Here is a 14,787-nt window from a genome sequence, read left to right as displayed (position 1 = left end):
GAAAACTGCTGTTTAATCAATAAACAATGAAATATTATGTATAGATTTTGTAATTCTGGTATATATGCATATAGCAGTAAACAAACACTTGCTAAAGATCATCTTTGAGCCTTGTTAAATCTACATTTAAAAATGGCTTCAACAATGGACACCAAACACATTTTCACACTAATATACCAAACAGCACATATGAACTTAATGGGCTTGCACAGATCTGCTCGTAACACACGCTTACAAACACATCCACGCATTTTTGTCCTGCTCTCCACACATACACCTGTGCAACGTCAATAGCATGGGTGTTTGTACCTAGCCATTAACTTATACAGCATAAATGTGTCTGTAATATGCCTGAATAAACCTTGGATATTCTTGTGTACCTCTCAAATATGTAAATAAGAACAAAGGACTGAGGAAGTTCTCCTTATAAAACTCTTTTGCTCCTACAGCCAGCCATCTGAAAAAGTCCATTCCATGAACTCAGCAAACTGCCCCCAAGAAAGAACTCAGTTTCTACCCCCTTTTCCCCAATGACAACCTATGCCAAAACTATTCAGAGGGTGTGAATCATTCTTCTGATCCCCCTAAAGTAATTTGACAACTAGTTTATAGTTATTTTTTCTAATATGCACTCTCATTTTATTTCATGCTCCTTCTTCCCAGTGTAATTTAGACAGCAATCACCACCTGTCTCAATCCCACTGCATGAACATGCAAGTGGGTGTTCTTTTACATGGTGCATACAGATGTTGAAGAGGCAATGTTTTGATGAGTTATACATAAACTCCATTCAAAAAGCCACTTGCCTCTAGGGCTCTATTGTCAAATATTTCACACTTTCCTCCACCCCTTCTTGGCTTGAGACCCCAAGACTGAAAAGCTTTGGAAAAAAAATCCGAAGTAGCTTTCAGGCAGGCTCACACCCCTCTGGTTCTCACATACGACACAGATAATAGATAAGCGCCATGAACTGAGCGTTTTCCAAGCCACATTACAGATATTACCCTGTAAAAGCCAAAACATCCTGAACAAAAGCTCTGCTGAAGTATAGCTCCCCTTAGGCAACTTCACTTCTCAGAAGCCAAGGACCAGGGAGTTCAAGACCTAGGTGCTGTATTCGGTGCCTGAGGCAAAAGAAGCTGCATACGCTGAGCAAATAAACTGCAGTCAATCCCCAAAGGAAGTCCTTGTCTTGATGCCTGGTTAATAGTTAATGCACAGGGCAAGTCCTCAGTAGCCAGGAGCTACCTGTGAGAAAAGCAGTACGCAGTTATAGGAAGACAGACAGCTGAGCGCTAAACCTCGAGATCTACTGAAACAGCACGAACTGTTTCCATTAAAAATAATGTATGTTTTAATTAGTCTAAAGGAGATATTTAGACGCAACAATCATCAGGTCCTAGCATAGGTGTTCCCATGGGAGTAAAAAGTGGCTAGAATAATTGTTCAAATATATTCGCAATCCCAATACTTCAGTCTCTAAACAATAACACTCAGATGCCAACCAGCTTTAAACACCATTCCATTAAGAGCTGTACCGGCATGAACAGTGACAGCATGCGTGTGTTGCATGGAGCAAAATAAATGTTTTTAATCTCTAGAGCACATTTTCTAAAGAGCTCAAGATGCTTTGTAAGCGTGAAATAACATGCAGACTGTACAGGACATTGTTTTTCCCTCCCTTTCACCACTCCCTCCACTTCAGGAGAACTTCAGCTGTATCTAGAATGACAAATGTTTTTTTTAAAGAGAGGGAAGGAAAAAGGTTAGCCATTTTCCCAATGCAAGCAAAGGCTGTCTTGTGAGCAGTAAGGGTCACTGTGAACGTAGCAGCAAATTAGACCCAACCACTATTTTAGTTTCCTATATCTAAAATACATTACACTGGAGGATCTAAAGGATAATTGATAGATCTCAGTCTTCAAAACATCATCACGAAATAGGCAGATAAACCTCTTTGTTCATTAATCAAATACTAAAATAGCATGTAGTCTTCACGACTACGTGTCTTAACACTTCAAGTGTTATTTGTATATCAACATCCAGGTAAGCAATTTAAAGTTAACAAAAACAGCTAACAGAGTGTCCCATCTTGATTCAGCTCGGACACTGGTTTATTGGAAAACCTGCACACACTCCAGTGGCTTTCTAAAGGTTACACGGTACATCAGCCACAATTAAAAGCACAAAACCTGCAACCCCATTTTTCCATTTTCTTGCTTTATCTAAAAAATAGCACTGTTTCTCTAAAGGGAAAAAGACTTTGTGGAGCAGTGAAGATGATAGGGAATTGCCAGAATTATCTACATATCCTTCAGCCAAGATCCCAATGTTCAAACTTCCCAATTTAAAAAGTTTACATTCTGCTCATATTGATTTTTCTTAGTATCATAATATCAATCTTCCTAATCAGATAGATTTAAAAGCACCAGAAGATACTTTAAAGAGTATTCAGAACTACAACAAAAGAAGATGAGTTAAACAGAAAAACACCGAAAATTAAAACCTCAAAACCTTTTTTTTTTGAGGAATTAAACATTATTTAACTGCAGACTTACTTTGTAAAATCATTTATACACACAAACTGACAAATAAGAGCTAGATGGTACAGCTACTTAAAGGCACTCTTTTCCTTGGGTATAAGAGATACCTTCTAACCATGCATAAAGCTGAATGTTTCTATGCTTTTATTATAGTATGATTCTGAAGCTTCAAAAAGAGGTGAAGACCCCACTGAAGCTAAAGGCACAGAATAAGAAACTTTCTCCTTTCCAAAACATTTGTATACACTGCAGTTGTTTTGGAGGTGGCAGCAGCTCACAAAAACATCACTAAATCTGTTTTCAACTAGCTGATAACGGCACATTTCCTTCTAGCACAGATCTTCATGTGAGCTGCAAAAATCTGTCTGAGCAGTTTGGTAAATGTCCAAGCAATTTGCCTGAAGTAAAACTTGTGCTGACACCACTGGGGAGCTGCCTAAACAAGACAGTCAATTTAAAGCTAGTTTAGATGTGTTTAAATAAGCGGCATTTACTAAAACACCGACGTGACCTAATTAGAAGGGGAAAGTTTGACAGAAACGAAATACTATCCCCACATTACAGTTACAGCATGCAGACAGCACATCTAGAGGTGAAGCTACCTGCCAAATCTTTTTAAATACCTGAAGCCCTCCTTTCTGGCTCCAGATAATTCTTCTCTTCAAGAAAGGACAGCGCATGTGCTGGGCTTTCTCAGGTTGCCTCTTCTGATTGTACTTCATGTGTCTGACTCCCTCAGATCTCTGTATACCCTTAAGATTTAGTAGCCTAGGGCCTTCTTCTAAACCTTCCAGTCCTGTATAATCACATGTGGTTTCAGAACTGGCAGAATCATCGATATATAAGCATATATTATCAGTACTCATATTAATGTTATTCTTGCATACCCATGCGTAAGAGAACAGCACCACCTCTACAACCCATTTTGCAAACAGTCTCACGTGCAGGAGCCTGCTTGGGGATTCTTCTTCATGCTGAAATACAGTTGCTGCTAAAGAGAGCACAATAATTTTTCCAAGGATGGATGGGGAAACTCTTAGATACACACTCCACTCTCTAGCACGCTACTTACAGTCTTACTATAAGGCTCTGCAAAACAGGCAAGAACATCATTAAGTCTTCTGCAGGACAAAAATACATGTACTCCATTAATTGACTGCAAAGGACTAAACCAACTCTATAAAATACTACAGCTGAAGTTGAGATTTATTTTCTTTTTTGTTGCATAGGTTTATCTAGATAGCACTTGTTCTTCAGAAACGCTTCCCAGTACAAATTCTGATGGCATATTAATTAAGGAACGTTTCTAGATTCCCATTACAATTTCTCCTCAAAACCAGTGAGTGTCTCTTAAATGGTTTAGCACGTGGGAGTCCCATTCTGCTCTGAGTCAGACATAATAATGGCTTGAATCTGGGTTTCCCTTTTTCCAAATGCAGAACACCAATTGCTCACAGACCTTGTTTGGTGTCTAACAAAAATACTTTGGAAGGGTTTGGTTTACCCCAGTGGAAAACAAGGCAGGGGTGTGTGGGTAAAACCTTGCAAGGTTTTGCAGAAAGTTGCTTCACTTCAAGCTTTATTTTAAAGCTGATATTTGTTCAACTAAAGCCATTGTGTCTAACAAATAGACCTTTGGCCCAAGATGTAAAAGGAAGAGTAAAAGAGAAAAGGGGCAAACCTGTTAGCTATGTCTTTGCAGCTGAGAAAGATAAAATCAGATAAAAACACCTTGGAAAAGATGTTACAATAAGATAGGGCTGAAGGTTCATATGTCTAAGTTTTTTTTAAGAGTTATAAAAAAAAAAAAAAAAAATTTGTCTCAAGCCTGAAAATCTGCTGCTGCTTTTACATCAGAAGAGACATAGCTAACAGCAGCAACAAAAGCATTATAGCGCTGCTGGGTTTTAAGGCAAATAGCAAAATAATATCTGAGTTATTAGAAGAAAAGACATTAATTTAGCTGCATGAATAGACAGGAGAGGGAGAATTCCAGTTCTGTCTAGTTCACATTAATCTAGAGACACCTGAAGTTTAAGAGATAATTCAAAACAAGGTAAATTGAAGCTGCTTCTTCTGAAGAGAAGTAATTTTGTGAGACTATCCTGGTTTTTTAACATTTGAGTCAAGGATAAACACTCAGAGATGTGATCAAAATGCACCCTTAGGAAAAAAGTCGAGTAATGAACCCAGCATACATAACTTCACACTTTCTTGTATTTCAGGTAAGGCTCTTGCAAAAAACCAAAACTCTTGAAGACCTGTAGTTATTTTCAAACTTCTGGGGATGGACCATAGTTTTGAAGTTACAAGGAGTCTTTAGGTCATATCTAAGACAGCATTGCTAATCATCTGAGAAGCAGTTGCCTTAACACAAATTGCTCCAAGTTCTCTCGCAAACTTTCTGGATAAAGAAAATGGACAATGTTGTGCCACTTTCAATAAAATTATTCCTAATTTGCAAGGGAAAAAGAAATCCATATTCTCAGCAAACTGTATTGAGCTTGATGCAGAAAGTAGAGGCCATCTACCAAAACTTCGGATGAAAAAGCAATCACTCCATCCAGTGGTATGGGCTTTCAAGTGAGTGCATTTTACAGCTCGCCAGCAGTCCACGGCCACCCATCTGTGCCTTGACCCACCTGGACCCGGTTACGGCACTGCGCTGTGGGTGCTAGTGTTCACTGCATATTGCTGTGTATGAGCAGAATGGTGTGCGTGTGTAGGCAAAGCTCCCCCCACCTCCCTACTCAAACAGAAGTGAGTCTGAGTCCTACTGAAAGCATAATTAAAACTAATTTTACTGAAAGAGGTTTTATAGGGGGGTTTGGGGGTTTGGTTTGGGTTTGGTTTTTTTTTTTTTTTTTTTTTTTTTTTTCATTTTAGATGCTTATTCTGAGAAGCTAAATTCTAGAAAGCCTTTATGGCATATATTAGATGTCTGTTTTTTAAAGTAACTGGAATAGTGTATGGCCTTCTGCTTGAAATCCAGATGGGTTAACCTTGCTTATCTTCTCTGGTCCACTGGATATAGTCACACTCGTAATACACGAATGCTCAGTTTTACATTTAAAAGATCAATAGTTTCAAGAAGTAAAAAATTAGGCAGCTTGTAATGGGGTATTACTCCCTTTCCTTCTCGGGAAAAGGGAAATCAGCGGATGGTTGTTGAAAGTGGTGGGTTTATCTTATCTACCTTCACCAATTCTCTTTAAGCATACTACCTGTAAAGATTTAATTCTTATACTTTATTCATCGGAGTAACCCCCCAGTAAAACTTATGCAGAGAATTTACATGTCCAGAGAGAGACTGAAAAAAACAGAAGCCCATTACTAATGAAGTGCATGTTACAGGTAAACAAGGAGAAAAAATTTTTGCATTTCCTGAGAAATTCAAAAATAAAGTTATAATAAAAAAAATCAAACAGAAAAACGCATACTTAGATTAATTCTAATAGCACCACTCCCATACACCTCCTCTGAAAATCTTTCATCACAAATTCCCTTAATAGGTTTTAGTCTGTAAGACTAAGAATGCGTTCACCTGTGCACATTCAGTCAGGTATCATCCTTTAGGTAATAAACCATAAAATAATAAAATAGCAAATGAATCCTGAAAATTAGCAGTAAATTGTTAGGAAGACATCTGTAGAATTGAAATAACATTCTTTAAAAAAATTATCAAAAGAAACTAATTTGCTACAATACATTTTATGAACAGAGCAACCATACTCAAAGTAATTCACAGAACTCTTTGCTTCTTACAAACTGTCTTTAGCTTAGGTAGAATTTGTTTAGAAGATACTAATTACATAGTATTTCTCTCTCCCTCTCTCTCTCTCTCTGTATCCTGTCTTCCTCCCTTCAGAATATGATGCTTGCAAGACTTTATTCTACTTTTCAATCTTCAGAAATGCACCTGCATGCTTGAACAAAGCGCTGCTCAAATTACTTTAATTGCACAAAACCCCAAACTGATGATACCATGCAAATTCACATCATGGAGAGAGAAAGAGAGGGAGAGAGAGAAAGAGAGGGAGAGAGAGAAAGAGAGGGAGATGACTCCACATACTTCTGGTAAGACTTCTTTCTTGCAATTGGTTTTACATGGCTGGACGGGAAACAACGTAGATGGCAACAACACATAGCAGATAGATAGACACAGAAATGACTTCTCCTACCAAAGATTTGATGTTGGGTTCTCTGACTGAAGCTTGTGGATACGTGACCAAAAGAATGATGTAATATTGTATGTTATACTAGTATAACTACTATAAGTGATACGAGTAAAAATTTTTCTTTGCAAAGTTTTAAAATTCTGTGGTATTAATTGTGAGCTGTAAGGTCCCAGCCCAGGAATCCCATTTATGTATACTTTTTTAGGATGTCATTCAAACTATTCAGCTATTTCTGAATGACAAAACAACCATTTGATAACAAGGAACATGCAGTATCTCACATTAGGAAGTTGATCTCTTTCACTGAAATTATGTTAGCCGAGAGTATTTAAGAAGCGATGTCATACCATATCAAACCCTTGCTTCAAATTGATCTGATAATTAAATTATCATATGTTAGTTTTTAGTTTGAGCTGAACTTCTCTATTAACTAATTCAAGATAAATGTTTTGCAAACCAAGTATCGAATTAGTTTGGGCCCTGCTCCTATGTACAGATGCCTGCACAAAGAACCTCGATATATTTGCAGGATCTGTGCGAGTATGAGGGTTTGCTCTCATCCATCTAGTAGTTACCAACTGGACATTTTTCTGTTTTTCCCCTCCCGAGCCTCAGTTTGCTTTGTGAGGAGATATGCACCACGGGAAATGGGAATGAATTTACAGTACATACTTACGCATTAAATATTTGGGAAGCATTTTTATAAATATCTGGCTTTGTTTATTTCAGATTTGGCTGTCAGGCAGATGACAGCAACATTCTAAGTGAAGTGAATGCAAAACACCCATGCTCCTGGCTGGAATAAACTGATTATAAAATTTGGAAGAACAACCAGAAAAAAAGGGGGTTTAGTCACATAATTCTTTCCTTTGTTCAATGGCCAATGTACACTTATGTGAAATAAAACACCACCTAAACTAGTATTCCCTCATCGGTTTCCTGGATATCCTATCTTATCCCATTAGAAAAGTGTTTCAGTCCATTACTCCCACTTTTTTTTTTTTAAAGAATAAAATTTGTTGATTCATTTTTACGATTAAAATTTTGGGGTTCTTAGGAAAGCTTCTCTAAGTGTTCTCTGGTTCCAAATGTTTGATCTGCTTTTCTTTTTGACCAGAAAACTATTTTCAGTGCTTGCCAACAGTGAGCATTGCAGCATCCCTATCAACCCCCCAAAAATAGCAATTGCCTTAAAAAAAAAAAAAAAAAAAATTATAAGTGACAGATTATATAGCTGCTTTGCTCTTTTTCCATTCCTGGAGCCATGCAGGCTTGCATTTTCAAGGTGCCCTTTACAAGCTAGAACACTTTACTAGCAAACTAGAAAAATTTATTCATGGTGAAAGTTAGGATTTTCACCTAAGACAACAGCGTGAATTTTAAGTAAATCATATACGGTGAGATTTCTTAAAAACACCCACAAGTCCTGACAACTAGCCACCCTCTAGACTTATTCACAGTGTTTTACTACAGCTTATGCTGTCATTTGTTGAAAATTTTCCAACCTTTTTCCCTTGTAAGCTTCCATCAAATTCTAATTTGTTATATATTTCGCCTCCATATTATCTGAGCTTTCAAAGAGCTGTGTTATCATTATAGCTTCTTCTTCACTTAAAAATAGAACAAATTAAAAAACTTTCTGCTACTCAGAAAAAGTCAGGATATAGATGAAGTTTTTACTCGGCTACATTCTGTGAAAGAAACAGGCCAAATAGCACGAGCATTTCACCAGGCTTCGCAACCTCCTTGCCAGAAGCGCAATGTTTAACATACTCTCACATACCAAAAGTACATGAAGATGGAAAACTCCAAACTTGCTGTTCTTCTTAAGACTTCACAGACACATAACAAAGTATTGAAGACAAATTACATAAAGAGCTTCCAAAGCTTGATGGTTTATTCCTAGGAAACTTGTAGGGGTTAAAGTATTTCCAATCTATATGGTTCAAAAATTGAGATGGCTTCTACCCTTTAAACAGAACTTGCAGAAACACCAGTGCTTGTGATCTCTGAGGCTTACGAGCTAGATGTTTCCACTTCTATTTTTAATAGCTAAATTGTCAAAGGACTGACAGAACTGCACATCGGTAAGTCTAATTTTCACAAAGATGGATATACCCATTGTATGTGGCTAAATACACACATTTTCACTGTCTCCTGAGACCTACGAGTTTGAGTGAGTAGACTGAAGAACCGCAAACTAAGCTTTTCATTTGCCTGCACATTTTATCTGTTCATATATGAAGTTATAAATCTGTTGCATAAGACAAAGTAGAGTTAAATGCCTTCATTGCTTTCCTGAAAAAAAAAATTATTTGGTCTGTCATATTTTAAAAGCTAAAAATACTATGTATTTAAAGGAAATTAAGAAAACCATATTCAAAACCAGTTTAAAAAAATATTACATTATCCAACACTGCAAATCAGAAAAATGTGCAAAATTTCAGCTTCTCAAAGACTCTAGAATAGCCTAAGTTGTTTTCTTAATGCTAAAAAGAAACATCAGCAAACCTTTAATTTAGCTGTTGACCAAAGTCATATCAGTGGAACAGAAAAATCAACAATACGCATATGAGTACACCCGCACAAAGTAAAATATGTATCCTGTTAAAGGTATTTAAGTGTTTGTAAGAAGTTATATCTTCCATTCATGCCACCCTAAAAACATACTCTGCTTGCTTGCCAGAATAGCTAATGCATCTTACAGCTCTACATACAATATCGGCATTCAAATACACAATGAATTGGAGGAGGTGAGGGGGATTCGATGGTTATCCGCAATTATGCAAGCAAGTATTTTCTTCTTTCTTTTGTTAAAAGGAGTTTGGTTACAGTTTGGAGTTAGTTAGGAAGCAAATAATTTATTTATGTATATCTTTTTTTCCTTGCTTATGGTTTTACTCATGATGCTAGTCACAATTCAGGTTTGCGTGACTAAAAGAAAATGGCTGTCAAAAGTGTTCCTCACATGAATGTTCATTCATAAATCAAGTTCTTGTTCCCTTTAAGCTGCTAGTGAACCTCCTATTTTTCCCCCACTTTGGCTTTTTATCCACATAGTGTTACTTAGGAACACATTTACACAGGAGATACATATTTTCAGATAGCTTTCTCTGTTTTGTATATACTTCCCATCTAGCATACATGAAAAACCAAGAGGAATGCGATCATTAACTTGTTACTTCACTCATTAGGAATTCTGCTTGGGCAAGCACTGAATATAGCACTGGAAGAGCTCAACAAATGCCCCTTTACAAAGAAAGGCTGCATTTGCGTACATTTTGTTTCATTTGCTAATGAGCCAGTTCAGAGTTTTCTTCGATGAATTATTAATGAATCATTGTGAACAGGGAGGAGAAAAAAAAAGAAATAAAACTTGCAAAATTAAGCCTTTAGATTTTTTTTTTCCCCCCTAGATGTAACAAGAATTCAGCTAGGAGAATTTAAGACAGCGCATAAGGACATGGGGATGGTAGCCAAAATAGTCTGTATTTACTTGTGTGATTTCCCAGATAGTTTTGTAAACAACTTTTAGTTTACAAATCTTGTAGTTTGTGGACCTTCTAAGTCATCTGATGACAAGGAAGGAACAAATTAACCCTAGAACCCATTACCTGTCCATTTTATCTTTCTGTCCATGAACAGATTAAAAAAAGGCTCCTGGCATCATGGCGCCCAATGGGCAGAAGACAGTTATGCAGAGCAGCAAAATATTGCGAAAATAAGCTGTGCAAGTAATATCTGCCAAATGCCGACATGTTTTAGTTTCTACGGAGTTAGCAAAAAACAGGACACTGTCCAATTCTGTTTAGCAGACGATTCTGACAAAAGTGATTTTATAAAGAAGTGAAAAACACAGAAGGGCTGCGCTTGAAGAACTCTTGCACATACATTTATATACGTGCGCGTGGTATATCTGTACAAATCAGTGTCATCTCGTCAGCCTTAAAAGAAAAAAAAAAAGGAGCAATTCTACAATATTGCCCCCAGTACTGTTTTGTCGCCATTGAAGTCTGTCATACTTCAGACTACAAGCTCTGTAAATCGTTTGAAGATTTTTGCCATTTTAATTGTGATATTTGGGTAGAAGTATTTTAATATTCTTCTTATGTCTCAGCAAACAATATGATTAATCAAGTCATCTGCTCAGAAATTCAAATTACTTATTTTTTACGCACTTTTTAACAGAGGGGTTATAGGAGGACCTCAGCTAAACTTCCAGATGTACACTTTTGTACCTTTGAAGGGGGAAACACAGAAAACTAGATGTGTATATAATATGGCTTCCCTCTGTAATTGCTCGAAGGTCAAGTCTTAGCATTCTGAAATTTGTGGTCTGATGTCAATAATTCAAAATCTGCATCAGAATTTGCAGCCCATCTCTAGAACTACTTATTTTAAAACAGTTTTTTCTCACACCTGACATTTACTTCAGTATTCAAAAGATCAAGAGGAAAGGCTTTGCAAGTTCATCAGTCCTGATCTTTGTAGCATCTTTTAATTGACCAGTTGAAGAATAAGCACAAAATGCATTATAGCAAAATGGAATTAACTCACTGTAAGGTGGTACGCGGCTTTCTGAATCTCTGTCCAATCTGAGCTGGTTTTACAAAAAAATAAAAGTTCACTTCACTCTAAGAAGGCTTGAAAACACTCCAGGCAGCAGGTGATCTTTGCTTCTGTTCATAGCTGAAAAACCCATCTGTTTGGTTTCATCTTTGAACTAAGTTTATGGTCATCGTACATTTTTGTTACTGAGTATTTTGCATCAATAACATAGCAACAACTCCACAAGTTTTGTGCTACATCTCTTATTTTACCTATACTCTTAAGCTAAATACTATTCTTTGAACTATTACAGGTATCCAATCAAAAATACTTCCCCTCAAATCCAGAGGCAACCATTTCCAAATCAATGGCAACTGTAACCTGTTCAAAATGTGACCCCATGTATTCTTTGTGAGCACACGCAGGGCTAGCTTTACCCATCTGCAAATCGTATTACATATTTTTCAATAAAAGTTCTCTGCTAAAAATGTACAAAATAGGAGCCTGAACTACTGATATCTTGTTCCAGATTAAAAGAAGAAAATGCAAAAAGATTTTCTTTGTGGGTTCATTTTGACCTAAAGTAATTTTCATACCTTTATAGCCCCATATGCATCTATGGATACAGAAGCAATGTATAAAATTTAGGTACCAGAAGTATCATACTTAAGTATCAGAAAGGGAGAGAGGCCCCAGAGGTTGAATGGAAGATGAACAGAAGGCATGCCTACCACAGAGCATACCAGACTGATTAAAATCCTCCTGAAATATTACCTCCACAAATTAAAAGAACTGGCCTTACAGTGTTAGCAAGTGGCTGCAAAACCCTTCTCTAATCTCAAGAAAACTTTCGAATAAAAAGCCTGTGGCAGCAACCAAGGCTCTTCAGCATAAGTAAGGGTGGTATGTTAAGTACATTCAGGGTGTATGTTGTGGGGGAAACTCTTCCAGTGAATTTTGCTTTAATACATGTGCAAACGTGGCCTACTAACAGTGACTGACTTCTCCAAACTCAGGCCAAGGCTGAGGCCTTCTCTGGGTACAAATTCAATTTTCTTGCTCTTTTGACCTACAAACCTACTAAGAAGTACACTCCTCTCTCCCCAGATTAACGTGACTTTTGGAGATTTGTGCATGCCAAAGCTGCTTCGCTTTCTGCCCAAAGCGGGGGCTGGCACATACACCACCACGAGTAAAAATGCGAAGGTAAAAATGGCTTCATTTTACACTGTGTCTAGCAGAGACATGAAAGGTTGGACTTGATGATCTTAAAGGTCTTTTCCAACCTAGACGATTCTATGATTCTATGAAAGGAAGGACCCTACCCTTTCCCTCATTGCCTACACCCCCCCATTTCCAGCCTGTCTGGTACACCGCTTACTGCAAACCAACCACCCAACATGCCGCTACGAGCAACCTGGCTCTAATTTTACCTAACTAAATTAAAAGCCTCTTTTGTGCAGATTACTGCAGGTGTCGAGCCGTTCATTATTGTATCAAAATTCCCCTTTTAAGTCGCAAGGAAAGCCACCCAGGTGAGGGCCTTGTTAAATTACGAGTCACTGTTCAGCTGCGCCAGTCACTGAGGCAGGAGAAGAGGAGGCCGTGCCGACAGCAATGGCTGTCCTCGCCTCCGCCTCCCAGCCCTCCGGAGGGTCTCCTTATGGCAGGGCAGTTCAACATGACCAGCCCTGCCGCCCCCTTCACAGGCAGCCATGATGAGGAGGACAGACATGGCTGAGGTCCTCACGCAGGTACCCTCCTGCTACCAAAATGGTGGGGAATCCACCACAGAAACAAAGCGCTCCTCCATCAAAAGAGCTTTAAAACAGCTCCTCATAAAAGAAAGGCCTGCCTTACCCGTAATGGCGAGCTGTGCCTGCAGGATGGCAAAGATCACGGCCCTCCTCCACTTCATCTTGCTCGCCCGGGCGGTGCTGGGGAGCAGGAGGCCGCAGGCGCAGGGCGAGGAGGAGGAGGAGAAGAGGCACCTCCACAGGCTTTGCTCGTCTGCCAGCCCTGCAGGAAGCTCCCCTCCTATGAGGGCTTTCGGAGTCCACCTGCCGGCAGCGGCGCCGAAGCACGCGCCTTCCTCTGCCTCACAGCTTGGCAGCCTCTGAGGTCTGGGGTTTACGTTCTTGGTATTGATGTTTGGGGTTTCCTTTTGTATTTTTTTTTTTCTTTCTTTCTTTTTCCTCTTTGCAAGTTGGTTTTAGGTGGGGTTTTTTTCCAGTTTGTCTGATGATTCCTAGGAAATCCCAGTCAGCGGCTGCTGATATCTCTAAGCGGCCTAGAAAGCATATATAGAATCAAATTCAGCCCGACTTCAAAAGGGATACTGTATAACTATGCCCTGTGTGCAGTATGGCACAAATAGAAGTTAAAATTTTAAAGTTACAGTCACTCCTGAACAAGTAGCTGGCTAAACTGGGAAAGATGCAAAGTTAATTTCTAAGTCTAAGTGAAATATGGCCTTACCATCAGCAACTGGAAGCAGCTGCACTCTCAGGGCTATGGGGTGGCCAGCACCAGGGACAGCTGGGCTCTGCCCGTCCCTGCAGACAGCATCCATGGGACATAAAACACCAGCCCAGCTGGTGCTGCCTGGCTCATTTCAGTTGTACCTGTCTATGAAATGGAGATGCCTTTTGATGCAAACACACCGCATCTTTGTATTTCAAGAGTGTGTCAGCATGTGCAGAGCCCTGGGGCCATTTTGTCCTCTGAATCCATTTTGTCCTCTGAAGCCACCGCAGCCCGTAGGGAGGAGAGCCTGTGTCATCTCTGTGGGAGAGCACAGCATGCATCTCCTCCTCGCTTGGCTTGAAACAAAAAGCTTGGCAGCCTCTAGCTACGCGTGCCACTCCTACCTACTGAGCAGGCCACAAGATTCAACCTTCTTGCTGCTTGAAGCTGTCCTCTAGCAACGGATCCAGAGGCAGACCGGCACGCCCCAGGAATGGCACGAGTGGTTTGAAGGTGACTGCATTCTGGGAGCTAACAGGGCTTTTCAGCCCCACATTTTAGGCTGGTCCCTTAACACAGTCCTCGGAGCGATGCAAAACCGAGCAGGTCCGCCTGGCAGCCGCGCAGGCAAAGCCTGGTTTCTCACAGGTCCTCATTCCCCATTCAGCACAATGGCTGCAGTGCCTCCCATGCTGCCCTAAGTTCCTGCCATCCCCTTGGCTCTCCAGTGTCTGCCTCTGAGGGACAAGGCAGCTGGGCACACAGCCCCAGGTAGCACCCCTACGTGCTGACTGATGAACCCAGCAGCCCAGTCTGAAAGTGAAAGTACCGTGATTTTTCTCCTCCTCCGAGGGGACTAATAACATCGCTGCAGCTAGCTACACAAAACCACAAGTAGAACAGGTTACGTTTGAGTCTCCTTTGTTTAGCTGGATTGATGTTGACCCCCCAGGTCAAAAGTGGTTGGGGTGGTGGTGAGGGGCAGGCTGAGCCAGGAGAATCACAACGCTTGCTTCCTTGCGACGCCAAGCTAGTGATCAAATCAGGCGGTA

The 14,787-nt window shown here is 39.6% G+C and overlaps 1 protein-coding gene across 5 annotated transcripts in view; it reads right to left on the bottom strand.

The window, feature by feature from the left end:
- The window catches only part of CD247 (CD247 molecule), a 57,964-nt gene extending 44,411 nt beyond the window's left edge, over positions 1 to 13,553 (bottom strand). For all 5 annotated transcript variants that reach the window (XM_035895986.1, XM_035895987.1, XM_035895984.1 and 2 more), the window contains exon 1: positions 13,130 to 13,553. In XM_035895986.1, the coding sequence (XP_035751879.1) occupies positions 13,130 to 13,187 (58 nt within the window). In that variant the 5' untranslated portion in view covers positions 13,188 to 13,553. The remainder of the gene's footprint in view (positions 1 to 13,129) is intronic.
- Positions 13,554 to 14,787: the final 1,234 nt, after the last annotated feature.

Source organism: Egretta garzetta, unplaced genomic scaffold (assembly GCF_000687185.1).
Source record: "Egretta garzetta isolate BGI_Z169 unplaced genomic scaffold, ASM68718v1 scaffold516, whole genome shotgun sequence".
NCBI classification, from domain to species: domain Eukaryota; kingdom Metazoa; phylum Chordata; class Aves; order Pelecaniformes; family Ardeidae; genus Egretta; species Egretta garzetta.
The sequence above is the reverse complement of the archived record's forward strand: the minus strand, read 5'-3'. Positions and strand labels throughout refer to the sequence as shown.